At 37.0% G+C, this 27,597-nt stretch overlaps 4 protein-coding genes across 7 annotated transcripts; 2 read left to right on the top strand and 2 right to left on the bottom strand.

The window, feature by feature from the left end:
* Positions 1-63: 63 nt before the first annotated feature.
* LOC121733700 lies at positions 64-4,334 on the top strand. 3 transcript variants are annotated; one of them, XM_042124049.1, is made up of 5 exons: positions 64-410; positions 767-889; positions 1,373-1,658; positions 2,639-2,747; positions 4,130-4,169. In XM_042124049.1, the coding sequence occupies exons 1-4, from the start codon at positions 189-191 to the stop codon at positions 2,647-2,649; spliced, it is 642 nt and encodes a 213-aa protein (XP_041979983.1). In that variant the 5' UTR covers positions 64-188; the 3' UTR covers positions 2,650-2,747; positions 4,130-4,169. The 3 variants fall into 3 exon arrangements, with proteins under 3 accessions (XP_041979983.1, XP_041979972.1, XP_041979990.1); XM_042124038.1 differs by having other exon boundaries at positions 65-410; positions 1,373-2,104; positions 4,130-4,334; XM_042124056.1 differs by lacking the exon at positions 1,373-1,658 and having other exon boundaries at positions 66-410; positions 4,130-4,334.
* Positions 4,335-4,353: 19 nt separating this feature from the next.
* Positions 4,354-6,748, bottom strand: LOC121733716 (lipase 3-like). The gene is made up of 5 exons (XM_042124067.1): positions 6,623-6,748; positions 6,074-6,272; positions 5,298-5,659; positions 5,040-5,198; positions 4,354-4,734 (listed from the first exon to the last, which is right to left on the bottom strand). Exons 1-5 carry the CDS (start codon positions 6,743-6,745, stop codon positions 4,354-4,356), a joined length of 1,224 nt encoding a protein of 407 aa, XP_041980001.1. The 5' UTR covers positions 6,746-6,748.
* Positions 6,749-10,712: 3,964 nt separating this feature from the next.
* LOC121729651 (protein abrupt-like) lies at positions 10,713-13,683 on the top strand. Its single transcript, XM_042118230.1, has 6 exons — positions 10,713-10,958; positions 11,036-11,227; positions 11,524-11,673; positions 11,882-12,245; positions 12,473-12,587; positions 13,285-13,683. The coding sequence occupies exons 1-6, from the start codon at positions 10,776-10,778 to the stop codon at positions 13,511-13,513; spliced, it is 1,233 nt and encodes a 410-aa protein (XP_041974164.1). The 5' UTR covers positions 10,713-10,775; the 3' UTR covers positions 13,514-13,683.
* Positions 13,684-17,209: 3,526 nt separating this feature from the next.
* Positions 17,210-27,115, bottom strand: LOC121733568 (neither inactivation nor afterpotential protein C). 2 transcript variants are annotated; one of them, XM_042123863.1, is made up of 17 exons: positions 27,016-27,115; positions 26,338-26,631; positions 25,972-26,076; positions 24,310-24,689; positions 24,116-24,206; positions 23,699-23,980; positions 23,235-23,623; positions 22,615-23,163; positions 22,223-22,515; positions 21,783-22,081; positions 21,350-21,639; positions 21,107-21,256; positions 20,908-21,011; positions 20,304-20,381; positions 19,962-20,149; positions 19,215-19,414; positions 17,210-18,306 (listed from the first exon to the last, which is right to left on the bottom strand). In XM_042123863.1, exons 2-17 carry the CDS (start codon positions 26,626-26,628, stop codon positions 17,565-17,567), a joined length of 4,431 nt encoding a protein of 1,476 aa, XP_041979797.1. In that variant the 5' UTR covers positions 26,629-26,631; positions 27,016-27,115; the 3' UTR covers positions 17,210-17,564. The 2 variants fall into 2 exon arrangements, with proteins under 2 accessions (XP_041979797.1, XP_041979804.1); XM_042123870.1 differs by having other exon boundaries at positions 18,178-19,072.
* Between the last annotated feature and the right edge of the window lie 482 nt (positions 27,116-27,597).

Raw genomic sequence — 27,597 nt, 5'->3', positions numbered from 1 at the left:
TACTGTGACAGTACTAACCCTTTACTTATCCTGTCATGTCCTCAATCTATGAAAATAATGTCATATTCTGTGAAAATATCATACAATTGACTTGCAGTTGACTGCACTGAGTGACAACTGACTACTTCAAAATTTTATGCTATGGAAGGTATGGAAGACAAGAATTCATATCAATTTATTAAAATGTAATGTTTAATACGGTCTCCCATAGGGCTAAATTAATAGCGCATAAGGAAGGGAAGCTAAAATCTTACGAGTCTTGTTTGGACGTACGGGCATGGAGTCATGATGATGATAGGAGGAGCTCCTGCCTACGAGACTGGATCAGGGGGGATATACCTGTCTGTGTCTTACCTGTGCTTGCTCTTACTCGGCATTTGAACAATATGACTAGGAAACGTAGGACTACGGTAAGTTTTATCTACTATACTAATAAAAAAATAGATTTACTACGTTTATGCGTACCTATTTAAAATTTCATTCAAATTAACTGCTTTTTTAAATAAAAATAGCCATGATTTAGCTCGCTCAATGTAATTTGTTATGTTTACTACATTGTTTGTATTTTTTACTTTATTGTCTTTCTCATGTAAGTGAATGTATGTAAAATTCTTATCAGAATAAATGTCTTAAAATGTTTTTATTATTCGTAGCTTAAAACTTAACCTAACCTAAACCTAATTTCTGGTTTTAATCATACTGCAAAAAACTTTACTCTGTCGCTGGTTATTTCTACAGGGGTATCATTTGTGTACATATTTTCTAGCTCGTACCTCCCTGCAGCCCTGAGTGTCGGTCGAAGATTATTCTAGATAACATCTACGAATCATGTCATGCCATTGAAGAATGTTTAAGAAATGAAGAAGAGTTTCAGAATGTTTTCGAAAATGTAAGTAACTAATGTTATCTGAGAAATTATACCTATTTATAAAACTTAAAGGCATTTTTTTTTATTTCGCAAGTTAAATACTTACCTTGTTAATAAACAAGATAGTAAATTATACGTAAAAGCACCCCATCAGTCGCGTAGTAGATATATAGCTTTAGTATTCACTAGCTATTTGACCGACATGATGAAAATGACATTTTCTAAAAACGTAGGAGCCGATTCTGAGATTCCAATTATATATATATTTATATATATATAATTGGAATCTCAGAATCGGCTTATATATATATATATATATATATATATATATATATATATATATATATATATATATATATATATATATATATATAAGCCGATTCTGAGATTCCAATTATATATATATAAATATATATATAATTGGAAAACAAGAATTGCTCGTTTAAAGATATAAGATTCTGCGAAAAAATTATGACAAACTATATTTTTATCAAACTTTCTCAGGACGAGTTTGAAACAAGCCATTGGCCTTGTGAAAGATGTGTGGAAATTTTGAAGAGCATAAAACTGTTTTGGAATATCGTATTAGAAAAATTGCTGAAAATAACGTTTCCAATCAATGAAGATTTCGATGATAAAAAAACTAAAAGTATTCCTGAATTAGCAAGGCACTGGAAAGATGAAATAGTGGATCAAACACTAAAAGTGAGAAATTTGCAATCTCTATCAAAAAATCGTATGGGTATTCATAAAGACAGCCAAAGAATTAATCAAGTAATCAACAATCAAGGTAAAAGAATAAATAATCCTTTAAACAATGATTTTAATAAGAAAAATAAAATATATAAAGATAAATGTACCAACACCAATTTCTTACTCGATAAAGGAAAAGTAAAGAATGCTACAAAAAATAAAAATGTTTACGCTTCTGTAGAAAAAAGGAATATTTCTTGTAACACCAGTGTTAAAAGCCTAACCTATCTCGGTAAAAAAGATTTAAGTTACTTAAAACAGAGACTTGAAATGCAAGAAACTAAGATAAAACAGTTAGAAAATGAAAATAATACTTTGAGATCAAAATCGAAAAACAGAACTAAAGATGTCCCATCTTTGACTAATACTGCCTCGAATTTGAGCGCAGACTTTAAAATTGATGATTACAGTAAAGATGAATTTGAAACAATAAAAGACATTGCGTCTGAAATGATAATAACCCTAAAAAACTGTACGAACAAGGTTAGAGTCTACAGTCTACACGATATCTTTTGTTATCACGCCTGCACGCATCCTTGTAGTAGTAATTATATATTACTTTTTGTAGTAGACATGATAATGACTTTACAGGATGTAACAAATGTAATAATACTTTGGGATGTGAATGTGTCCCTTGTAGAGTCCACTGTAAATAAAAAAAAAAAAAAAAAAAAAACCCTGAAAGAGCAAATTGATTTTGTTATTTGCAAGCGCCGCAGCATCATGAATTTGCCCATACAAAAGTAAAAAAATACTCTTTCAGCGCTGTTACTGTTACAGTGAACTCTATACAATCAAAATACAAAATACAATCTCTATGTACATACTCTATAATATCTTAATACAGATACACATTACACATCCTGAAGTATAATATTATTATCACTTTGTTTTGTAATATTATCGACATCATCGTCGTGACTTTTCTTTATATAGTCTACCTGATTCTGCATTTTCCATTTATACCTAAAATAATTATTATGTTATCTTTATCATAATATTATAAAAATATTTCAGAGTTATCGTAACATCTCTGTTTTGCAAGTTTTACATAAAAGTAATGCTACACCTGCAGATGCAAATGACCATCATTGCGACAAAAATCCGACTGACGTTTTAAATAGAGGTGAATATTTTGAATGTTTTTAAGGTAAAAGCACTAATGGTAGAGTCGGAACTAATAGATGACACTTGCGACAAAAATGCCATAAAAATAAGAATTAGTCTAATTTTTTACGACACTATAAATTTTATAAGCTTCTCAAGCTATCTGTTGACGTAAAAAAATATATTTCGGACGCCTTCGGGAACAAAATTTGAAAATGGGATCAGTTTTCGTAAAAAATGTGACCGCGTCAACACGCGCTCGGCAGTTTCTTAGCAAATAGGTAAAGGAAGGCGAAATTTTGCACGTAAGTTTTGAATACATTTATTTGATTTTATTAATTTCTATTGATTTCATTGGATTAATGGTCATGTTGTATACACTAATTTATGTTTATTTATGATTTTTGTCCATTTTCCCTAACAATATAAAGGATGTCTACTATTAGTTCTTGAAAATGTAAAAAAACCTAATAGATGACCTATCATCTATTCGGTTTTTTTTACATTTTCAAGAACTAATAATAATAATATAATTATATTTAGAGAGAATAATGATGATATTTGCAGTAGAATAAACTACAAAATAACTTTAGTATGTATTGCAAAATGATGATATGAGTTCTATGTAGTTTATTCTACTGCAAATATCATCACTATTCTCTGTAAATATAATTCTATTAACAAACTAAGAAATTAGAACTACTGTACCTAAAAATTGACATATTAGACCTTGTCTGATCTAAAAATCGATTGCTTTAGTTTTTTAGCAGTAAAAAGAAGAAAAAGGAGAGCTGAGAAAAGAAAGAAGAAAAAAGAAGAGGTAAGAGAAGCATGGAGACTAAAGACTGAAAATAAATTTGCTAGGAAAAAAATATGAAAAATAAAAATAAAAGGAAATAAAGTTTTAGCATGGAAGAAGAAGAATCTGGAGACAACGTGGATAATATTTCATATGCATGTAGTTACTATGATGAAGTAAATTAAATCTTTTGAAAAAACGGCAAATAAAGACCTAATAATAATAGGAAAAATGTTAAATGTAATGTAATGTTCTATGTCAACTATTAGTTCACATTGGTGTCTACTATTACTATTAGTGATGATCGTTTTCTGTGATGACAGCAATTAGTTGTTATGACTAAGTTTACAAAAAGACCAATAATTTTTTTTTAATTGATTTGTCAGTGAATAATCATAATAGTTTTATTTTGTAAGAGTTACTGAAGACATGGAAGAAGTTATCAATCCTTTATTTTAATAAATATATATTTTACAACATTCAAATGTTCCATGTTTCCTTAAAGCGTCTGCCATTAGTGCTTTTACCTTAGTTATTTCATGGACCAAATAGTTATTCTTACTTAAATTTATATTTTCAATTAAAACACTACGTTATTTCAGTTCATGAAAGGTTTAATGCAATATTAAAAAGAGAACTATGTATTGCAAAAGAAAATAAAAATTACCACGTAGATAAGACGAGTACTTCATATCAAGAGATGTCGGTTTCCCGCACGAGTTTTACTTCGACGGCATCCAAATTCCAAAACGTGAATGGATAGTGAATGGTTTTGTAAAGCTTTGATCGTCTGAAATTAAATTTTAAAACGAATAAATAGTTTTATTCACAAAAATCCGGACATAATACTCATAATACGATCATATAACAACGATTTTGCATCGTTAGCGAAAACAAAATCCAGATGGTTGAACTTTTGTAGAGGGACCTTAAATTTTCCGACGACCGTTTTGACCTCGTGGAGTAACCGGTCGACGTCCTTAGGGGTCGAGAGCCAGTCGTTGTCGGCGTAGTGGAGGAAGATGGGGGTTCGGATGGCGCTGAGGTTGTAGGCGGGAGGTGTGAAGGTGCCGTAGGTGTACTTGTTGACGATCCACCCGTGGTCGAAGTTGGTGAACTTATCGGAGTTGTAGAGCTGGCCGAAATGTACGAACTGTCTAGTGGACGCGCCTGCTGGAGTGTGGCCGAGGACTACTGGAAGCATTGTCTGAAATAAAATTTGGATTTCTGTTTTATTACATTAGGTTACGGTCGAAAAGTTAATGATTCAATTAGATGATATATGTCATACTTAAGGACCTAAACCAATTCAGTAAACCGGGATAATTCATAAAACAGATAAGAAAAGATCCGACTCCATCGAATCCATTTTATGAAATGGAAAATTTTCTATGGAAAATCGTTTAGAAATAAGTTCAGTCAATAGGTTTCGAGAAGGCTATTGTAGTTTTTTCCCGTGTTGCAAACAATAGTAATTGTAAAGTAAAACCTACAGTAAAACTCTTTCCTTACATTATTCAGTTGCTCGGTGTCAAAGCCGCAGATTAGGAACAGCAAATTCTTGCACAAAACTTGCGTGTAAGATTCCTCCAGGCATAGACGTTGGCCCGCCAACTCGTTAATTTTACCATTTGGAAGAAACTCATCAGGTCCCAGCAGTTGTATTATTTTCTAAAATAGAGACAAAATACGTAAGACGTGGTTTGTTTTGTAAGAAAGGCTTTAGATTTTGACCCTTCCCTAGGCAATATCTATGGGTAAAATACTCACATGCAACCCGGTTGTTAGCGGAGCTATTGCCTTGACAAGAGGACTTCTCATGTGACCCACATATGCAATGGGTGCGAGAGCATGCATGGCCAGAATTTTGTCGTTGTACTCCGGTTTCGATGACGTCATCACCCAGAAGACCGTTGTCCCTTGGGAGAACGCGATATACTGGATCTTCGGGACCTTGGTGACGTAAATGGTGTAGTCTATCATGGCAGGTATGTCGTAGTAGCCGATTTCGTGCCAGCTGAACTTCCAGTAGTCTGATGAGGCCGTGGTCAGGGATATGTGGCCGCGTGAGTACGTGTTCCCTCGAGCGTTGCCCATCCAGACGTCATATCCTGCGTCTGCTAGTAGGTATGCTGAAACGTTGAAGCATGTTCGTTTAAAGATAGATTTTTATTAAGTACATACAATATGAACATGCTAGAAACACTCAGCGTTCTTTAAATACAGGCAGCAGTTTTTTTTTTAATTTAGCGATACGCCTGGTTCATTGGCAGACTTTAACATGATATTAGTAAGTATGTTAAATCATTAGCTTAGATTAACCAATAACTAGCAATCCATATTAATATTATAAATGCGAAAATGTGTCTGTCTGTCTGTTACCTCTTCAGGCCCAAACCGCTAAACTGATTTTATGGAGATACCTACTTTGAGTGTCGGAAAAGGACATACTTTTCATTCCGGAAAAATATACGGTTCCCACGTGATAAACCATTTTTAACGCAACAGAGTTGCAGGCGTCATTGAGTATAATATTATGAACTTACCAAAACCTTTTTCGGGGCTCATCAGCACCCATTCCGCCGAAGAGGAGAGTAGACCGTGTTGCAGGAATACCACCGGCCTTCCGTCCTTAGTCGTGTTCTTCCTACCGTAGGGGATCCTGTGCATTTCCAACACATACCCGTCGTGGGTGACGGCATGGTGTATTTCACACGGATACCCGTATTTACGTATTAAATTGAACTGAAAAGGTCATTAGTCTGTTAAAAAGTCAAGTTAGTAGTACAAAATTAATGTTTTAATGAAATTGCCTGGGCAAAACTAGAAGATAGATCATTTATGATCATATACGCCAAATAACTTTCGAATTAGCTGCGTCTCTTTGGCTAAAAAGTTAGAGATATAGGTAATATAGGTATTATGTAGAGTCTGTCTGAGAGATGACTTCAAGATTTTACTCTTACAGACAAAACATATAACATGGTTGTGTTAGAAGTATCAAAATGTTTTGGATGGGCCCTTTAAAAATAATATTTTGTTGTTCATAACAATTAATATCATGTAAATATTCATACTTATATTTAGGTACATACGGTGTTCAAAGCAGCATCTTCTAATATGCTAGGATCTGTCTTTCTGTCTATAACATCCGTTGTGCTCACATGTTGGATACAGAAGACGAATATAATTTTGACTAAGGACGGAGCGACCGGCATTGTTAACGCTTGGTCTAACAATACAAAGTAATTATTTAATCGGACAGTTATTTAAAGATTAACCGATGTAAGATAACGTCTAGTCACAACATTAGTGTTTACTTCTGTCTACCGTGAAGGTTTTTAGGGATCTGTAAATAGATTTGTAGCCTACGTAGATCGTAGGTAAAACTGCTCTTTCTTTAAAATTCTATGCTATAATACCTGTGCGTTTACCTCATAAAGCTAATTTCATAATATTAACAGCAGTAGCCAGTATCAGTAACTGGCTACCTACTGCAAGTAGGTAAGTACGTAGGTATAGAGAAGCAGGAGGTGACTTCAAATATTTGTATTATTTACAATTTTTGTAAAAGTACTTAAAATAAGTATCTACATAAGCTTAGGGACCCTAACAAAAAGACGTTTTCCAATATTTTGAAAATTACCTACTGAAAGTATGTTATGAACTTAAGATAACGCCCGCAATATTGCTCCGTTTGTACACTTACTACATATCGCTCGAAAACCTTTCATCTTTCACTACTAAAACTATCGGGCTTTGTCCTTTGCCGTCTATAAAAGTTACTCCATACCAAATTAATTCATCTAAAAGTTTCGCTGTTTATGTGTGAAGAGGTAACAGACACACTGTTGGTAGTTGGTATAGAATGCAATCCGTATAATTCATAAAATTATAGTCTTTACTTAAACGGAAAATGGAAATAGACCTAAACGGAAATAGAAATAGAATTTGGGAAAATAATTTTATTAATTTTTTAAAGAGGTCAATCTAGTTTAAATTCCTGATAGGTACGGCTGCTGTTGCGCAAGTGATAAGTGTTTTCAAGGTATAAGATAATAAAAGATATTGTTAATATCGTTAATATTTTAAGGGCAATTTAAATTATTATATTCAGTCTCTAGTGCCGACAGACATACAGCTTTTCCTTTCGATTTTTTTAATGAAATAAGAGAGCAAACGAGCAAACGGGTCGCCTGATGGAAAGCAACTACCGTCGCCCATAGACACTCGCAACATCAGAAGAGCAGTAGGTGCGTTGCCGGCCTTTTAAGAGGGTATACGCTCTCTTCTCGAAGGTTTGCAGGTCGTATAGGTCCAGAAATACTGCTGGTGACAGTTCGTTCCAGAGTTTTACAGTGCGCGGCAGAAAGTTACGCGAAAAACGCACGGTGGAAGACTGCCACTCATCAAGGTGATGAGGATGGTATATTTTTCCCATGGGGCGATGGAGAAAAGTTGCAGGAGGTATGATTCCGAACAATTCCTCAGAGCACTCCCCGTGATACAACCGATAGAGGATGCAGAGTGAAGCTATATCTCGGCGTAATTCCAAGGGGTCCAAGCCGTTTGAAACATTATGGCAGTCAACGATTCGAGCGGCCCTTCATTGGATACGATCCAGAGAGAGCAGTTGGTATTTTGGCGCCCCTGCCCAAAGATGATAACATTATTCCATATGAGGCCGAACATGCGCCTTGTAGAGTTGTAGGCGTTCGTCCGGACTGAAGTACTGTCTCGCTCTGTTATGAACATCAAGCTTTTTCGAGGCTAACTTGGCCTTACCCTCTAGATCAGTGGTCCCCAACCTTTTTTTCATGCGGGCCACAAACATGTTTTGGTCTTGGTGTCGCGGGCCGCCACAAAAATTTTGAGGGTTAAAAAGCACATTCCTTTAACGATTTAAAAGGGGAAAAAATTTAACGACTATCACGTAGACTTTCGTTATTTGCCGGTTTTCAAAATTGTTTAACATCACGCGGGCCACAAATAAAGTCCCGGCGGGCCGCGGGTTGGGGATAAGATGGTATCGGAACTGGACTTCGCTTGATATATTAAGGGCGTTCCCTACGGAGAATCCGTAATTTACCGTATTTAGAGCCTTATAAAGTCATAATTTGAAAGCTGCAGAGTTATAACAAAAATACAGCAATAATCTTTAGTATCTTAACATTCCTTTCCTCGTTTTAAATTTTCTATTTTCGTTTATTATACTCATGATATAAGCTTCCAAATTAAAGGCAATTTATTAAAATTCAAGCATACATTCAGCATCTCCTTAGTATTTACAAATCACTTTAATTAACACACGCCAATAGATCGACAATATCAAAAACTACATATTCCCCATTTTTTAGGTCAATTTTGAAGTAAGATTAGTAAAAAAATAGGGTTTTGGTGCGATCTCGTTAACGCGGCAAATGTATGGCCAAGGTCGTTTGCTCGGAGGACGGCCTTAACGCCAAGTATTTCAATGCTAGGGGAGATTGTTAAAGAGGTGCCCTCAAAACGAGAATCTTGGCGGGGTTGAATTGGACTAAGTTACGTCTACCCCATTCTGTCTACAAAGCATTCTCTATTTTAGACACAAGTTCGTTTCGACTCTCAATGACATTTAGCCGAGAAATATTGGGGGAGCCGGTATATACAGCATCACCTGTATTATCATCCTCAATGATCCTCAATGAGATGATTGAATCAACTTCGCAATGTCCAAACTTGGTCCAAACTAATAGTCAATGGGCGTTTTCACACTGCGACGAAAACGACACGACACGATACTGTTGTGTCGTCTGCTCAGACGACAACGATATCGTCCGACGATATCGACACGATATAAACCAACAGCTTGTCATACGGTTAGGGGGCGTCCACAAATTACGTGAGGTTTTTTTTTAATTTTTGGACACTCGCAGCATCAGCTGCAGCAGAAGAGCTGCAGGTTCGTTGCCGGCCTTTTAAGAGGGAATAGGGTAATAGGGGAGGGTAGGGAAGGAAATAGGAGAGCTGCCCTCTCTAAGGGAAGGGAAAAGGGTAAGGGATTGGGCCTCCGGTAAACTCACTCACTCAGCGAAACACAGCGCAAGCGCTGTTTCACGCTGGTTTTCTGTGGGCTTGATATTGAGATTCTGAGCGTGGGAATCTGGTAGAATCTAGTCTGGTCTGGTCTTTTATTTAGTCTGCATCGAGCGCAGTCACGAACGTGCCGCGTCATGTCTTACCTAAATAAATTGAAAATGACGTCGTGTGTGTTTCGAAAATGCACCAGTTATGACTCGAAAGTAAGTAAACAAAACACATGGAATATCTAAGTATGCAATAAATACCTCAATTGATTAAATTTTCAATTATTTTTTCGAACAATATGGAAAAAAACGAATTTGCCGAAGAAAGAGACAACGATACGGTTTTGTAAGAAATACAAAAAAATCAAAGAGACAGAAAAGAAACAAATTAAATCTTTTTGATACATAAAATATGTATTATATATTTCATTATTAATTATTTCGATGTTAAAATTTTCAATAAATAAAATTAACTCTTGTTGTTTCATTCCTTACCTACTATACTTTTGTATCAAGTGTCCACTCTACGGCTATTATTTATGTTTAACTCTCTACGCGAAACTTGGCAATTCAACGTTTAAAAATAGAACTGTCTCTTTTATGTAAACGGCATTTCATATCTTTTGTTTCACTCATATTCTGTCAAATTATTTGTCAATGCGTGCAATTTTTAATTTGAAAATTCCTGGGAAGAGATAAATTAGGCCGGAAAATAGTATGAACGTAACAGATCTGTATTATATTATGTAGAATATCATTGGACGATGCTGAAAATAATAATTGTATATAGGGTAAATGAATAATACATTGGACTCTACCTACCTGTTTTTAAAGTAATAGAACGCCTGATTTTTAAGAAAAACAGGTAGTAGTAAAGCAACCTTATTATATATTTTTATATGTTTTTGGGCTCTGTCCAATGACTAGTACTGTCTAATGACTAGTCATGTTCACCCTACTAGAATAATATTGTTTTCCCGCCATAAAATACTGGACACTGGCAGTGGTTATATAGCCGAAGTGCCATAATAGGAAAAAAAACTTTGTGACATTTGATCGTTAAAAAAAAATACATGTTTTGTTTTCTTTCACAACCACGGCTGTATTTTGATAATTGATATTTTTTCTATATTTTTACAAAGCTTTTTTTATAAAATCTTATAAGTTTAAATGAAATTACGATATGGAGAAACAAGAGATAAGCTTAAAATGGAATGGCTATCAGAACAACATTTTGGCAAACTTGAAAGAGTTGTTCAAAGACGAAAATCTATCGGATGTTACATTGATTTTGGAGGGATACAGTTTTAAGGCCCACAAAGTGGTTCTTTCAGCAAATAGTTTACTATTTAGATCAATATTTCAGGTAAATATTCAATACATAATACTTCTTCAATAAGTAAAGTTACGAAAAGAATTTAGTAACACCCACACATTTTGCAGCAAAACCCCCACAAGGATCCAATTATAGTTTTGCACGACATCAATCTAGATTCCCTGCGAGTTTTATTGACATTCATGTACTATGGCGAGGTAAATGTGACTGAAGAATTTCTACCAATATTATTGAAGACTGCTGAGACTTTGAAGATATGTGGCTTATCCACAGGAAATGAAACCGCGCGAGATAACGAGGTACGGTACCTACTTAACATTGAATCTAAAAAATAATTTAAAACGAATCTATTGTAGTATATCCCAAAACCTATACATTTTGTGGTAGGTACACTTTAGGGAAAAACTATCATGCCTAAAGATTTGTGCTTTAACATAGTAATTTTTATTTATATGTAGATGTGTTATGTTAGTCAAGGTTTTTATATTATGTAGATGTGTTATCATTTGTTAGTCAAGGTGTGATAATGCGAGCCCTCACCTCGGCTTTTAGCTAGTTCATAAATACAAGTAAGTATTATGATTTTTATTCATAGATAAACCCGCCATGTACACCAATGCAATCGAAAAAACGTAAAAATACTGAAGCAGATGATGCTGCAAGGCAGAAAAAAGCTAGTACTAAGTCAAATAATAGTGTTGCTGTCAATGGGGATGTTCCAAAAGAAAATCAACAGCATCAGCTAGTAAGTACATCTATGTATCTTTTATATATACTCTTTTGTGCTAGATTAAGATTTCAAATAATATTTCATATTATTTGATAAATAAGAATTGAAATCTAAATTAAATTAGCAATATTGATTAACTTTTCATCAAAATCTTTTGTGATTATATTTGGCCACACTGAATGTTCAGTAATTATTATTGTCTTATTTTTTAACGTAACTGCAGAATATCATACCAAAAGAAGAACCGATTGATTCACCATTAACAGACTATTCTGGAGAAAACACAAATGACACTGATATAGCAGTTTTGGATAGTGCTCTTGAGAAAAAATATCCCATGAACACTGAATGCCTCTCTAAAAAAGCAATAAATAGCAATTGTAATCTTAAAAAATGGATTAACGAAGTAAGCACACACACGCCTCAATGCATTGCTAACGAAAAAGGAAATGAAGTTGATGAGGAGAAAGATTTGGAAATTGATAAGGAAGTGGAAACAGTTCTACAGAGTGGAACAATAGTCGAGTCACTGAGTATTACCACAGAAAACTTGAATTTTGTTTCCAATGAAGCTCATAATATGAAAGGTGAGCTGGCTATTATATAATTTATTTTCAGAAGTTATGTATCTCACCAAAACTTCTGTTTTGGCTATCATTGGTTTAAATTTAAAAAATTGGTTAATTTAAACTTTGGACTCAAGTATCAACTTAATAGTATTTGAAAATCTTAAGTTTTTTATGGATACAATCGACGATTTGGTTTTTCGTTACTGTACTCAAATAAGGTTTTGATGACATGAATAATATTCCAGATAAAAATACAACCTGCTATGCTAGTCCATCGTTTCCATGTCCATTCTGTCCTCGGATTTACAACAGCTGGGGATACCGTAGAAGGCATGTCAAGTCCAGACATTTCACTAACAGGTATTGTATTTGTCATGTTAGAATATGGTTCCTTATTTAATTCTTAATAATTTGTTGATTACATTAGAAAAAAGACATGATATTTTGTTTACTTACTTTAACATGAAACATCTGAAATAACAACAGCAGAGTTTAATGGACCAAGAGCCTGCGACGGCCAGACTTTCCTCATTTTAGAAAAGCTGAAAGTTTACCTTTGTGTGTGACCTTTACAGAGGTGAGAACGACCAGCAACTATGGTGTTTCTGTCTAGGTTATTTTAGGAGGTATCTTTTAGTCTAATACTCAGGAGGTATCTCCAAGTCTCAAGAAAGATAAAGGGCAGTGCGTTGATACTGTCCAGCACTGGAAGACAAGATTCCTCCTCTTACTGCGAAGAATGTAAGTACATATAGCTATGATATTGAGCTCTACTCTTTCTCTAAGGTGAGGTAGCACATCAGCACTGGATACCTTCTAAAATGAGGAAAGTCTGGCCTTTGCAGGGGCCGTACCACGAAACTATTTTGAGACTCAAACAATCGTACGAGAATGCCGCGTCCTACTTTAAAAAACGTGTAATGACGTCGTTAGAGCAGGATGCTGCATTCTCGTTCGATTGTTCGAGTCTCAAAACGGTTTCATAGTAGGCCTACAGGCTCTTACTCTGTAACTATACTATGAAAAAAAATTTAAATGGTTTCCCCAACTTTTTCAGGCTTTCATGTAAATGGTGTGTATCAGTGCTGGCTTCGACTGGTGCCTGGTATTCCCATGCCACCCGAGCTCACGGGGTACCACACGAGGAGGCTCGGAACTCGCTGGTGGTTATGGTAGAGGCACATGCGGTCCTCACACTAAAGGAACCCAGCGTGGCCCAGTTGTTGGGCCAAGTCGGTATAACTGATAACAACGGTAAAAGCATAAACGAAAAGAGCAATAATTAAAGTCAATAATTTTATTAAGAGCTCAGTAAGGTAAGAGTTTTTGTGAGAATGATAGTTTTTTAAGAATTTATACTATTTGCATATGAGTTTGTATTCTATAAGTATATTTAAGAACACTTTTCTAAAAGATATTTTTATAAAGAGCCATACTATATTCTAATCAAATATTGCCATAACTATAAGTGTAAGAAATAAAGATTACAAATGTGCGAAAGAAATTAATGATGTATCATAATAATATTTAAATAAACGATTTGATATAAAATAAAAATAATGTTAATACATAGTAGTATTCCTAAATAATTTTTTTAATGATGGGTCTCAATAATACAAATAATATCATAAATTTTAACAGACCATCAATTTTATAAAACTATAATAATTGTGTGTAGTGTGACAAAGTATTTTTTCTACATGGAAATATAAAAAAAAAGTATTGTAATATTAGTATTAGTATGTTAAAAGATAAAATTAAACATCATGTCTATGGAAGTACGAGTAACATTTGAATATGGTCAGTAGTTTTATAAGGTACTTTTAAGGTAATACCTATTAATATTTTTCGATTGCCTTTTTAATATATTTTGTGATACTTAATAAACTTCTTGCTGTATATGAGTACACATCACACTGAAGATTTAAATATTCTAATAAAATATCGAATAATATATTGATTCATTGGCAGATACCTAATCAAACAATACGAGTCGCCTTTTCTGATGGTGCATAAAGTTATATATCTATATTTTCATTCAATTCGTAATTGACAATTATATTTTGTAGCTGTTTGAGCATTATTTTTTGAGCATTATTTTTTGAGCATTCTCTTGTAATGTAACATTACATAGTCGAGCATTACATAAGTGAGGGAAGAGAGACGACAATGCACACCTTGTAATGATACAAAACCGAGCATTACAATGCGCATCTTGTAATGATACAGTGTGTTATATCTTGATACAACTTTTAACATCAATCTTACATTATGGTATCAACTAGCTATGGAATGCTCATAGTCGAATGTTACATTACAAGCGAATGCTCGTTAGTCAGGGAGGTAGTATTGTAATGTAATGTTCAAAGTCGAATCTATAATTCCCGGTGAGGGAGCACCTTTAGAAAACAAAGTCAACAAGCATGAAGATTATTGATATTATGTTCAAAAACCGGTAATAAATATAAAGCTATATTAAAAATAATTGGTAATGATAATGACATAACATTGTAGCAACACCTTAGCCCTTTTTGATAATTAGATACACTCTGTTTATGCCATAAAGTTAATTACTTATATACCTAGCGGAATAGAGAAACAAAGGCCTGAGCAAGCGAGATGTCACTATCAGTGGTAAAAAGAGGTTTGTGATACATGACAGCAGAACTCCTTTTTTAACGTCCAGTTGGCACTTATCGGCACGTTGACAATTTAATCTCATAGAATTCATGTTCAATCATGCTTGTGTAAGTGTATACGTAGTACGTACACATATTTTTACACACAGATGTAGATTAATTTCGGTTTCGTTTGACAGCTCGAGATTGTTGCTTTATTCCGCTAGGTATATTAACTTTATGGTTTATGCAGATCTAATACTGTTTAACTAGGTATTAGGGCCAACCCACACGTACACAACCACACTACGTGGTCGGGCGTATATTTTGGATTCTAAGGGCCAACCCACACGTACCACAACCACACCACGTGGTCGGGCGATATTTCGTATTGTAAATGAATAAGTGCTGTTCACACGCACCGATATACCGCCCTCATCGCAACCACCAGCGAACTAGTGGCCGACCAAATCGCAACCGCAACGTTGCGTCGATGCAACGACAGTGCGCACACCGCCCGCGCTCTTCCCTCCTCCGTTTCATTTACTTTCGTACGTAACCACATCGCAGCTACTGGCGACAACGCAACCACGTCGACATTTTGTCGGTACCGCAACGCAACTACAAAAAGCTGCAGCGACACTATTCACACGTATAACGTAACCACTGCTTGACAGCATTTTCTAGTTGCGACGTGGTGTGGTTGTGGTACATGTGGGTTGGCCCTTAGCACTTGTCTGTCAAGTGTGTCAAGACAAGACTTTGTATCACTTTGCAGATGCTTTTATCTGCAAGCACAGTGTAGACCATAAAAATGAAAGTGGGTTAATACAATTTATTAGTTTATCATTAATCCTATTATGTGTAGGAAATATACAGCAAAGTCAGGGCTTGAAAACAGTGGTTAATTAATAAATTACTCGTGATCTCAAATCAAGTCAACATTTTAGTAAGCTCTAGTTTGTATGTGTTTCAAGACGATTGTCCACTCTCTAATTATATTATTCGAATATTATATTTTGTAAAATATACTTCTGTACACTTCATAATACTCAAATTATACTGCTATTCTTCTTGAACTATGTCCAATACTATGCTTTACAGTAGAAACTTGATTCAATCACTTTTTTCTCTTTACTTCACTTTTCATTAAATACAGCCTGGATGACTGAAAAGAGCTTAAAATTAAAGGGGTACAAAAAGATGTATTTTTATATCTATATTGTATTTTAGCAATAAGTCGATTTTTATATGGCAATAAATTATATTACGGTATGATAGGAATCATAATGAAACAATATTTGTATGTCTTTTATACTCTGTATTTTCATATCCATGAATGATACCCACACATTTAAAAGTTAATGTTATAATTATTGAAAATGTCTTATGAAAAACATATCATATTTTTGCATACAAGTCTTCAGATTAAAAAATTTATGGATCAGTATTATCAATATAATATTATTAGAATCTCAGAAGTCACACCTCAGATTTTCAAATAAGTATATGTTACATTTTATACAATAATATTGTATGCTGTGAAGGTTTTCAAACTCGTGTCTCTCTAGATAAAAGGGTAAGATCTAAAGAATTATTGTCAGAACTCAAAATTACCTTCTCTTTCGTTTATTTGAAGAAGGAGAGAGATACAACGATAGGTGCAAGTGTGCCCAAAAACTCTCATTAATTGGAATCGCTTGTAGATAATATGACTGACTGTCTGATTCTTACCCGCAAGTAACTAACTTTTATTATTTCTAGTTACAGTGTTATTTTTTTGTAATACCTGTTATTTTTTACCACAGAACTAATGATAATCAAGGAGAAATATTAGAAGTGGCCGCGTTCCACTTTATTTAAAAGTAATGGACACAGTGGTCAGTGAATACTTAACAAGTTATTGCTTTAACCATAGCAATGAATACGCACTGAGCCATGAAAATCAAACATAAGATGCTCCGGCCATAATAGACAAGGCGCAAGTTCTGGTTAGTATTCCATTTTATTATTAGTTCTGTGATATCAAACGAGTCTTTAGAGTTGCTCACGTCAAGATATAGTTGAAAATTATTGTTTTTTCCTCATCCCTATAAGTAATGTTACAAATGTCTACTTGTTTAGTGTGCTTACAAGAAAGCTAGAGAGTTCTAATTTCTAATACTCTTACTATATTAATGGTCGCTGCGAAGCATTAGTGTCCTAATTTACCCACAATTTTTTTTGTTGTTAAAATTTGAATACTGTCTTGTTCTAAATCATCTATAGAACATAACTGCATTCATAACTCAATACGTAATTTTTTGTGGGTTAGTACACGAATGCTTAACAGCGTCCAATTTTGTATTAGGCCATTTTCCTTTCGGCAGTCAAAGATCATTTCTGAATTATAATAATAAATAAGTTACCAAAGCAATTTCGAATAAGGATATCATAGTTTATAGAGTGCGAGTGATATATTTTTCTACATTTTGGATCGTCCTTTGTATGTGTATTTTTGACAATATTGTGTAATTATGCTAGGCGTTTTCGAAGGCTCTAACATATTTTATATATCTACTTAACTCTATTGAGAAATTATATTAACTATAAGCATAATAATGACTTAAAGTAACAAGTAATACATGGCTTTAAAAGTAAGTAAGGAACACTGTAACAATGTGAACTTCCAGTGCAATGGAGATCAAATATATTTTTACGGAACAAACACGTATTTGTATTACAAGTCTGCCACCTCACCTTCCAAAGTGATCCCCGGCGCTATTTCTATAGTTTCCCGGACATCCCTATTGTCCCTACCCGGGAAATTTCTCCTGGAATTGTCCCCGAAGTCATCGTAATCTTCCCTTCCACTAAATCTGGTCTCCTGATTCCTGGTACTGTTTCCGTTGCCACCGTAGTAAACAGAGCGCGATTCGCCCGAAGACCTCGATTCCTCACCGCTCTCTCTTATTTCTCCGTGCCTCTTCATCGACGCTCTGTTCCTCGGGGTCCGCTTTAGCATCGCTTGGAAGTTAAACGGGGGGTCGTCCTCGTTTTCGTTCGTGTGCGACAGTTTAGCCAGGGCGTGCAGCTCGCTTATGGGGTCCGGGAGATCGCTCGCGTCGATGTTATAGTGGACGCGGGTCGGTCGTCGAAGAGGCGGCGAAGTGTTCTCCAGAACGTTCGTGTCCTCGTGCCAGGGCGCCGGGGGCTGATAGTACGCTTGAGGTGAGGGACTCCGTCCGGAACTTCTGGGGTACATGATCTTGTTGGGGCTCTTAGATCGAGGATATATTTCGGGCTCGTCGGGCGGAAGTGTCGGAACGGGAAGGGTAGGATCTCTGCAGAACGGGATCGTTATCAAAGTCTGTGTACTTATAGACGCTTTAAAAGGATCGGTCTGCGCTGCATTGCAACGTCTCCTTAAAGGTTCATCCCACGGTTCGTTGTCGGAGTCAGTTGGACTTGCGTAAGTGTCCCTGAAAATATTTTTGTTTTTAATTTTTTAAAAGTTTCTGCCAAAAGTAGATCAGGACGAAACTTAAAGAGGTCCTAAGAGTCAAGAAATGCTTATTTTTGAGGTTGGAGTTCAAACAGTTTGCAACTTAGTTAATTAAGCCAATTATCAAATTGACATTTAAAAGGCTTTTAAAAATCGTGAGTCGTAGCAGACTTTACTGAGGGTCATTTTCTGGATCGTCTGATGGGGGGGCTGCTTCAGGATCGGGGTCCGGTGTGGGCTCAGGATCAGGGTCTGGGGTAGACTTAGGGTCTTCTGGTTCAGGAGGTGGGGCGTCTGGAACTGGCTCAGGTTCGGGCTCAGCGGGCAGATCTGCTGGAACTGGCTCAGGATCTGGCTCAGCAGGTGGATCTACTGGAACGGACTCGGGTTCTGTTTCAAGGTCAGCTGGTGTTTCTGTTGCAACAGGCTCGGGATCTATTTTTGTCTCGTCCGGTAAATCTGTCGCAGAGTCTGGATCTTGGGGTGGGTCTTGCGGACCAGAATCGGGATCTACTTCCGATTCTTCGGGTAGATCAGTTGGGGGGCCTGGGTCTATTTCCTCGTCGTCTGGGGGGAGTGTCGGGATAGTAAGAGAAGGATCTCTGCAAAAAGGGATCGTGATAATAGTTTGGGTGCTAGTGGAAGTCGCGAAGGGATCGGTTTGGGCGGAGGTACAACGTCGCCTTAAAGGTTCGTCCCATTGAGGTTCGTTGTCGTAGTCAGATGGACTTGCTAGAGTGTCCCTGAAAATAGGTGTCGTGTGAATTTTCGACGATTGGAATGTGAAAGCTAAGCTAGACTAATTTTTATGAAAGCCAAGGAAACTAAATCATTGTAATTTTCGAACTAGGTACTAATAGACCAAAATGAATGAAATAAACATACGACTTCTTCATGTTGGGATCGCACATATGCGACGTGTCGTAGTACTGAATCTGATCAATTCGGAATGGCAACTTCCACACTGATTGAGGCGCGTTTCCAAGGAAAGTGCTCTGATTGGCCTGTGGGTCTACCCGGTCCAGGGAAATGGGCACGCTCGTGTTCAGGATTGAATCCACAACACCTTGGTTATAGATGTGCACCTGGAAAAGAAATAGTATATATAAATGGTGAGTTTTAGAAAGAGTAGGTTTAGGTATCTAAGTGTTTTTATATTTTTTTATCGGGCTTTGGCCCACCACACGTTCCAACCACTGTATCTCCTGTGTCGCCAGGATCGACAGCGCTATCCAACCACGAAAATCCTTGGATATGATCTCAGGGAGCCCGATGGACATGCTTAAACTGTCTTGGGACCCGCAACGAAATTAATCAGTAGAAAATAGGAGTAGGAAGAATTCCAATTTCCCTCCCCATACAAAGCGGGCAACAGCACGAAGTTGCAATGACCGAAAGTCAGAAAACTTAAGGGGGAGCACCACGGAAATAAGTCTAATAATTGTGACTCCTAAGCTGAAGCTAAGTTAATATTGGAATTTATTGTGTTAGACTAAGTTATTTGTCTTGTTGAATAATATTTTCTGTGATTAAATGAGTTATACTTAATTGCTATGCTAGCATTGATGCATATATTATGACAATTTTATCCTATATTTTTTGTATTTAATTTACTAAACTGTAGGTACCTACCTGTTGTGAAAAGTTCACCAGGTCTTGATAGCGGACTGCTCGATACTGTAAAAGAACTTGGAACATGGATCTACTCTTCCATTTTCTTGCAAAACTTTTGAGGAACTTTGCTGTCGTTTCGTCTATTTGTCCTGTGGATTTGTTGACAAGAGGTCCATACGCTTTACGCACTACAAAGCCTCTGTAAGCTAAAATTAAGGATTTGTCAACGCAACTGTTAGAATGTGGTTGCTATTAATGTATTTCAGGAGTATATATTTATAAAGTAATATCCAGGATGTAAGTCTTGGTTATTCTTCTGTAATGTAGCACATGGAATAAATTAACAAGATTTAAGGCTACCTTTTTGTATACGTAATGCCGCTTCTTCTTCTGAACAATCGGGCCTTTGTTGTGATTGCTGTTTCTTTAATCCTTTGACTGGAATGTGCAAAAAATAATTATTTCTTTTTGATGAATAGACTAGACACTGAAGAGAATCCAACTTCGTATAGTTTTTAGGATTCCGTACTTATAGGGTAAAAACGGGACCCTATTACTAAGACTTCGATGTCTATCTGTCCGTCTGTCTGTAGGTATCTCAAGAACGGCTACAGCTAATAGTCGTTCTTGAGATACAGATTTCAGAAATTTGTACAGAATGTGTATATATGTTGCCGGTAAAACAAAAATTTATACTAAAAAAATATATATATATTTAAGGGGTCTCACATACAACAAACGTGATTTTTTGCTATTTTTTGCTTGATATCAATAATGGCTATAGCTAAGTTAGGCACTTGAAATTTTTACAGAATCTTTACTTATAAGTATTTGTACTTTAATAACCCTTTAAACGAGCATAAATCGATCTACCTAGGAATCATTTTTAGAAAATGTCATTTTATTCGTGTTTTATTGAATACAGAGCAAAGCTCGGTCAAATAGCTAGTTTTATTTTACTTACGGTGCATAGCTTTCGATTTGTCCTTCGTTGCTTTACGTTTTGCCAAGAACAACCGCATCATGCTTTGTACTTTGATAATCTTTTTGACTTGTGTCTCGTATAACCTACGAAAAAGTTAAAATTATCAATATGCTACATTATATTTAGGCAATAATATAGTCATAATATTCCTTAGATTTCTACTAAAAATTAAGTTTACCGTGACAAGAACTCTTCGTTGTAATACTTGAGGAATACTTTAGTTTTTCCCAGTTCCCATCCTTCCATTTTGAGACGAATGAGAAGAAGTCGGCAATTGTCTGCCGTTTCCTCAACTGTTTCATCAAAATCAAACGCCAGAAATCGGTATCTATAAAGAGAAGTTAATTGTTATCCAGTCCTTATTATTATCATTGGAAGCTGTGTATGTTTTAGAAAAAAAAAACTATTGAATTGATGATACCTTCGAATAAACTCAGCGAACGGTACTCTACACGAAAATCCGAATTGGCGAGCTTTGGCAGTGTCCAAAACTGCCAATGCTCGCAGCTGTTGCTTCACCACCTCCGTCTGGAAGCCGCGGGGGCTGTCGTTGAGGTCTGTTCTGATGCATCTGACATAGAACGTGCCTCCGCTGCCAGGTCCGATCGAGAGTTGCTTCAGAATTTCCAAGGAGGTGGCCCTGTATACGGCGGATGCTGTCCTCATCCTGCGTATCTGCGAGTACTGCCCTTTGGATTCGACGTTGTGCTTCTGGAACAGGTATTTATTTCTATGTAAACTAATTAAATCTAGAAGAATTCAGATATTTATTAGTATGAGCTAATTTTGTAAATGAATAGGTATTTTGCTTTGTCAGTCAAATCATAACTATAAATATATAATCTGAAACCTACTCTTGCTTTAAGGTTATCTAATTCCTTTTCAGACTTGGATCTGCCTGGCTGAGCTGGCGAGGCATCGGTCGACGCTGTAAGATTACCGGCCTTTGTGAACTTGTTCCTGAACAGCTCTTGTAAGATCAAATTGGAAGAGGATCTCATCGTCTCTATCATTTCCGGTGGTAAGAAATCTTTATTTTTATCGGCCATTTCCCTCACGTCGTAATTCACTTTTCCCGTGTAATGAGCTACGCTGAATTCGTGGGTGCCACAAGGTTTCACGTATGGCCCTTTGCATTTAGTTTTCATAGTATCTGAAAAAATGGAAACCAGGATTTTTATTGAGTGTCTAATATAACATACATAAATAATATTAATTATGAACTATTTTTTATGTATTTCGTAAATATTTTAAAAAATAGTAACTCATAAGCTCTTTTATATAATGTACTCACTCATTATATACTCTGCACCTTCGCCGACACGACTCGCGTCATCTAAAATATAGAATACGCCCAAAGGCTTCTTCATAAGCTGATCGACTGACTTTTTGTTATCGTAAAAGTGTAAGGCCGCTGCCCTCACTCCTTCTTCAGCCTCTTCTTGCATTTCCCAGGCAAACATCCTTTGGTTGTACAAAAACTGTATCTGTTCGTTAGTTGTATTCACGATCAATTGCTCCAGTCGGTTTCTGTGGTAGCATTCGAAACCAAACATGTCTAGAAGACTCACGGAATATTTGTCACCGCTGTAAAAACATAAGTTATTCGTGAAATTATATACCTACTACAATCCATATTACTATCATTTTAAAACATTTTTGTTGTCTTCATTTAGGTATACTTACAAAACAGCTCGCATAAACGCTAACTTAGAGTTTATAAGATTAACCATCCAGTCAATCAGTCGCTTATATAATGCACTTGCTAAGGTATCTCTTGCATCTCTGGCTTCGTCCGTAGAGTGTCTTCTTTTAACTGCATTGCCCTTTTCAATTAGACAGTAATTTAGGAGAGCCCATAGAAATTTAACTTCTTCTAGTTCAAGTAATTTGGAAACTTTCTTAGCATCGTCGAGATTTTCAATCTCTGCCGAACCATTTTTGCCATCTCGGAATCGCACATTCCCCAAAATCAATATCGATGCGAGAACTTTTTCGAAAAATTTTATCTCTTCCTCATCCCAGTCTAGAAACTTTAGGTTTTCTCTGAACTCTTTGTAACTTCGTACGTTCGGTATTGGCGTTTCTCTCACTCCTTTATTTATTTTTCCTGGTTCTTCGAGAATTCTTAAGTAACGGTGTTTTCTATTACTTTCCAAGTGAAATTCGTTAAGTCGTCCATCCGCCTCCAGTCCATCGTAGAAATAGTAGAGAATGTTGAAGTTCGCGTGCGTCCTGAAAACGAACGTACCAATAAGATACAGTTATATCAAGCATGTATACATATTTTAAAATAGAAATATTACATGTCAGTTGACGAGACCCTCCACTTTTCGAGTTGATAAAGCCAGAATAGAGCTCCACTTAGTTTTCCAGAAGTCCCATACGTAACTTGAATTTGAAATATTCCTCGCGTCGAATCAGAGTTTATTGGCGTAGCGGCAGTGATACAGTCCTGAATTACTCTTGCCGCTTTCTGGATTCTCTCACCGGTATTGTTTTTCATAGAACCTAAGTATGAGAGATGAGAGAGGGCGTGATTCATACTCGTAGTTTTTCCGGCCTTACATTCTCCTGAGAATACTATATGCTGAGGTTCGTTATGATGTAGTGCATCTTGGTAAGCAGCATCAGCAACAGCAAAAATATGAGGTTCGTTGTCTGATCTCGACTTGCATTCATATTTTCTGTGATACTGAAATAACGAAAGAGTAATTTTAAAAAATTACAATATAAAACTGCAAATACCTTTATGCGAAAAATTGCTTACTTCATCATGGTAGATGTCTACGTCAGCATTAGGGTTGAGTATCAGAAGAACGTCCCCTATAAACGAAGTGAATGCACCTTTTTGGAATTTAACCTGTAATTCGAACAGTATGCTATCTTCTGTTAGATGTTCTAATGCGGCAAGATCTTCCACTTGCATCGTTTCGTGTTCTTTTCCTCCTTGAGTAGTCAGGAGGCCATTCTTGATGATTTTTTCTGGTGCCCTTGGTGGAGCCTCTTTGTTCATTAGCTCAGCCGCGAGCATTTTCAATTCAGTCGAAAGCTGAAAAAATAAGTTCGTCACTCATCAGTTAACATAGAGTTAACAACAATAAAAAGTAAATTAAAATATGATTATCCTATGTTAAACCTTAATTTGTTATTAATTGAACCAAAAACTGTAAATTACAACGCTTACATGGAAGTCGTTTTCTGGAACTGTTTGTATGAAAGGATGTTCCTCTAGCTCCATCATGAAGGGCCGGTATTCTGGATTTTTGGACAAGCACCTGAAAAGAATATAATTAATCATCGACAACATAGCTCGTACTTTTCATTACGAATACAAAAAATATTATTTACACATTTTAGCAATAGACAAGTTTCACTTACTCAGAAACGAAATCATTAAGATCGTTCGAAGACATCGAAGGCTTGAGGACGCTCGGTGGTGGGTTCCGTTGTATTTGGAAAATCGCCCCTGTCGGATGCATATCTTCGAAAGGTCCCTTGCCGTCAACCATTTCGATAGTCGATATACCGATTGCCCAAACATCAGATCTGTTGCCGTAGCCCTCCTCCCCGATCGTGATCATCTCTGGGGCCATCCAACTGGGGGATCCTATGCTCAGTTTCGCTTTATCATCGGGGCCGTTCAATTTACACGATAGACTGAAATCGGTCAGTTTTACCTCCCCCTCCTTTGAAATTAGTATATTGCTGCATCTTATATTTCTATGCAGTATACTGTTATCATGTAGGTATACCACAGCCTGAAATATCGTTTCTTTATCAATAGAGTTCTCTTACTACATGTAAGTCCGGTTAAAAACATGTTTTATATTAGATGTTTGATCGAAATCAATATATTTCGTATTAAGTATATCTAGCATCTGCAAGTATTGATGCACTTATAAATTATGATTTAATCGCACAAAGTAAAAGATAAAGGCATATGAGTCAACTCGATTTCCGCTAATTGCACGTCAAAGTCGATGTTCCAATGGCAAGAGTCAACACTTATATGCGGACAGGTAACGTGGGGACCGCCCTAACGAATGTCCCGGCTCCGCCGATACTAATGTCACTGTCAATCGAGCGCCTCACGCCCCCGACCCATTGAAAGTCATTTGCATACCTGCGCTCACAGACGTCCTCCCGTCGCGACTCGCGGCTCGTCTCGCCTCTGATATATCAGTCGCTAATGCGTTGATTACAATCGACTCCGCGCAGGGCTGGTACTCATTTATTATCTCGGTAATGAGACATTCCTGCGACTTTAATCCACTTTGGTGGCGAATTTTTCTAATTGACGTTTTGCCAAATCTTATGGTGAGATGGTCGTGTGTATTTTGAGATTGAAATGAATTTTAAAACTTAGGATCGCGTTGCAGTTATTAAGTATTCATGATCTTTTATTGGAGCATTGAATACTGATACGGTTAGATATACACGTCCGAGAGCTCGACGAAAGGGATCCACTCGTATTGTGGGCCGAGTGGCTCGCATAAAGATAATACGCATTTAAATATTCTAATTCTTTTAGAGCCTAACGCGTTTCATCGATCCTACTAATCTGGTCCTTAAAGCGAGCGCCGTAGAGGACGATCTGTATCGCCGGGTTCCGTATCGGGGGATCGTCGGCTACCGCGGCCGGGACCGTATATCTCGTGTGCGCGAGCATTATTTACGATAATTGAGCGATGCGCCGCGATGGGGGGCCATCATGGTGTTGTCGGAGGCGCACCGACATTCGCATCGACAAGTTCGACCGTTTCATCGCGAATCACATAAAGCGGCGTGCGTTTAAAGTGATGGCCCTAGATAGTATTTCGACGTGCGGGGACATTCGCCCGGCGATATTTTATTCGACGTCACGCCGCGAGTCGAAATCGCCCGGACGCGGATCCGAGAACAATCGAGTTCGAATTCAAAGTACCCACCGATTGATTCAGTCGTTGAGAGGTGGACTGGCAGGCCCTTTGTTTCGTGAACGGCCATCTCGACTCGCATGTGACGAACGACATGTTTATAGGCGGTCGAATATGGGCTCACCTTGATCGTATATTTGAGGATGTAAGCGATGTGCTCCTCGGACATTTTTCTGTCCATTGCCTTGAGTTTCCTGACCATGTCGATGACAGATCCGTACTCGCATAACTGGATGAGAAATAACTCTTGTTCAGTGGAAGGGAAACATTGTGTTCTTAATATGGTCGATGTCATTGTTTAAAGGGCTTTTTATTATAAATCTCTTCTCATGTCATGTTGGTTAAATGAAAGTTTTGAATTTTAGGACGTCTAACATATTTCTGAATTAAAACTATACAAAATAATTTTGGTGACACATGAAGCGGCAGCAGACGACACTGCGGCCCGCTGCTAACCGGCACCTTTAAGATAACAGTAACAGTTACCTACCTCCAACACAAACCAGATCCGTTTTTCATAATCGATTCTCTCGCAGAACACACCGTAGAAATCAACTATGTTGGGATGCTGGGTGAAGTCTCTGAGGATCTTGTATTCATCTTGGATGTGGGTCTCGTTCTCTTCGGTGTTGATTTGGATTTTAATGGCCACCGCTTTGCCAGCCGCCTGAGAGTCTAGAGCTCGGTACACCTCCCCGAATATACCAGCGCCGAGCTTCTTCTCTAACTTGTACCTGTCCTGAGGACTGGGCAGGGATGAAATGTTCAGCCCGTCCCTCATTGTCTGCAGAAAAAGGTTTAAGGCTGACGATAGATCTTAGATTTACAAAATGTTTGCGGCTTAGGGTGGGTTGCACCAACTTACTTTAACTATAACTTTAACTACAAGTAATAAAATGTCAAATGAACTGTCAAGTCTCTAGTTAAAGTCAATAATGGACGCCACATTTGACGATAACCATAACGTCCATTAGCTTCTGGAGCCGTTCAAAGCAGTGGAAAAAGGGACACTTTATATTATTTTCAGTCATGGCGTAACTTTTTGTTGTTTAATTTGTAGTTTCTCTTTAGCTTCCACCGTATTGGAAATTTTACTATCTCATACTTTTTCACCATTATTTTTAGTAAGTACAAAAAATATATTATCTAAAAAAATAGTAGCACTCACCGCGAAGTCAGCACCACTTCACGACTGTAGCTGCAATACGGCTGGCTCCGCGCGAGCCCCCACAAGTGACATGGCTTCGGGAATTAAATCGCCTGTAATCCGCTATAACGCAGTTAGTTCACACTAGTTGGTACTCCTGACATCGTCTGTTTCAGTTTCAGTTGAGTTTTGGTGTTGGTTTCTTGTTATTTTCATAATATTATGTATCCTATACGTGGGAGAGCCATGCTTCGGCACGAATGGGCCGGCTCGACCGGAGAAATACCACGTTCTCACAGAAAACCGGCGTGAAACAGCGCTTGCGCTGTGTTTCGCCGAGTGAGTGAGTTTACCGGAGGCCCAATTCCCTTCCCTATCATCCCCAATTCCCTTCCCTTCCCATCCCTACCCTCCCCTATTACCCTATTCGCTCTTAAAAAGCCGGCAACGCACCTGCAGCTCTTCTGATGCTGCGAGTGTCCATGGGCGACGGATGTTGCTTTCCATCAGGTGACCCGTTTGCTCGTTTGCCCCCTTATTTCATAAAAAAAAATCCTAGTCATCAAGTTCAGCCAAGATCCTATTGGGACGATTCGCATCAAA

The sequence above is a fragment of the Aricia agestis genome, chromosome 1 (assembly GCF_905147365.1).
Source record: "Aricia agestis chromosome 1, ilAriAges1.1, whole genome shotgun sequence".
NCBI lineage: Eukaryota > Metazoa > Arthropoda > Insecta > Lepidoptera > Lycaenidae > Aricia > Aricia agestis.
This window is presented reverse-complemented; position numbering and strand designations above follow the sequence as displayed.

Coding starts and splice junctions, on each gene's coding strand:
- LOC121733716 (XM_042124067.1), bottom strand. CDS start 6,745: ATGCCGGTCGCTCCGTCCTTAGTCAAAATTATATTCGTCTTCTGTATC. Junction 5,660..6,073: donor GAGCCCCGAAAAAGGTTTTG/GTAAGTTCATAA, acceptor TCAACGTTTCAG/CATACCTACTAGCAGACGCA. Junction 4,735..5,039: donor ACACCGAGCAACTGAATAAT/GTAAGGAAAGAG, acceptor ATTTTATTTCAG/ACAATGCTTCCAGTAGTCCT.
- LOC121729651 (XM_042118230.1), top strand. CDS start 10,776: ATGGAGAAACAAGAGATAAGCTTAAAATGGAATGGCTATCAGAACAAC. Junction 10,959..11,035: donor TATTTAGATCAATATTTCAG/GTAAATATTCAA, acceptor CACATTTTGCAG/CAAAACCCCCACAAGGATCC. Junction 12,588..13,284: donor TCCAGACATTTCACTAACAG/GTATTGTATTTG, acceptor CAACTTTTTCAG/GCTTTCATGTAAATGGTGTG.
- LOC121733568 (XM_042123863.1), bottom strand. CDS start 26,628: ATGAGGGACGGGCTGAACATTTCATCCCTGCCCAGTCCTCAGGACAGG. Junction 26,077..26,337: donor GGATCTGGTTTGTGTTGGAG/GTAGGTAACTGT, acceptor TTTCTCATCCAG/TTATGCGAGTACGGATCTGT. Junction 21,012..21,106: donor AACGAAGAGTTCTTGTCACG/GTAAACTTAATT, acceptor ACTTTTTCGTAG/GTTATACGAGACACAAGTCA.
- LOC121733700 (XM_042124038.1), top strand. CDS start 189: ATGTTTAATACGGTCTCCCATAGGGCTAAATTAATAGCGCATAAGGAA. Junction 411..766: donor CTAGGAAACGTAGGACTACG/GTAAGTTTTATC, acceptor CATATTTTCTAG/CTCGTACCTCCCTGCAGCCC. Junction 2,748..4,129: donor GACTGACGTTTTAAATAGAG/GTGAATATTTTG, acceptor ACGTTATTTCAG/TTCATGAAAGGTTTAATGCA.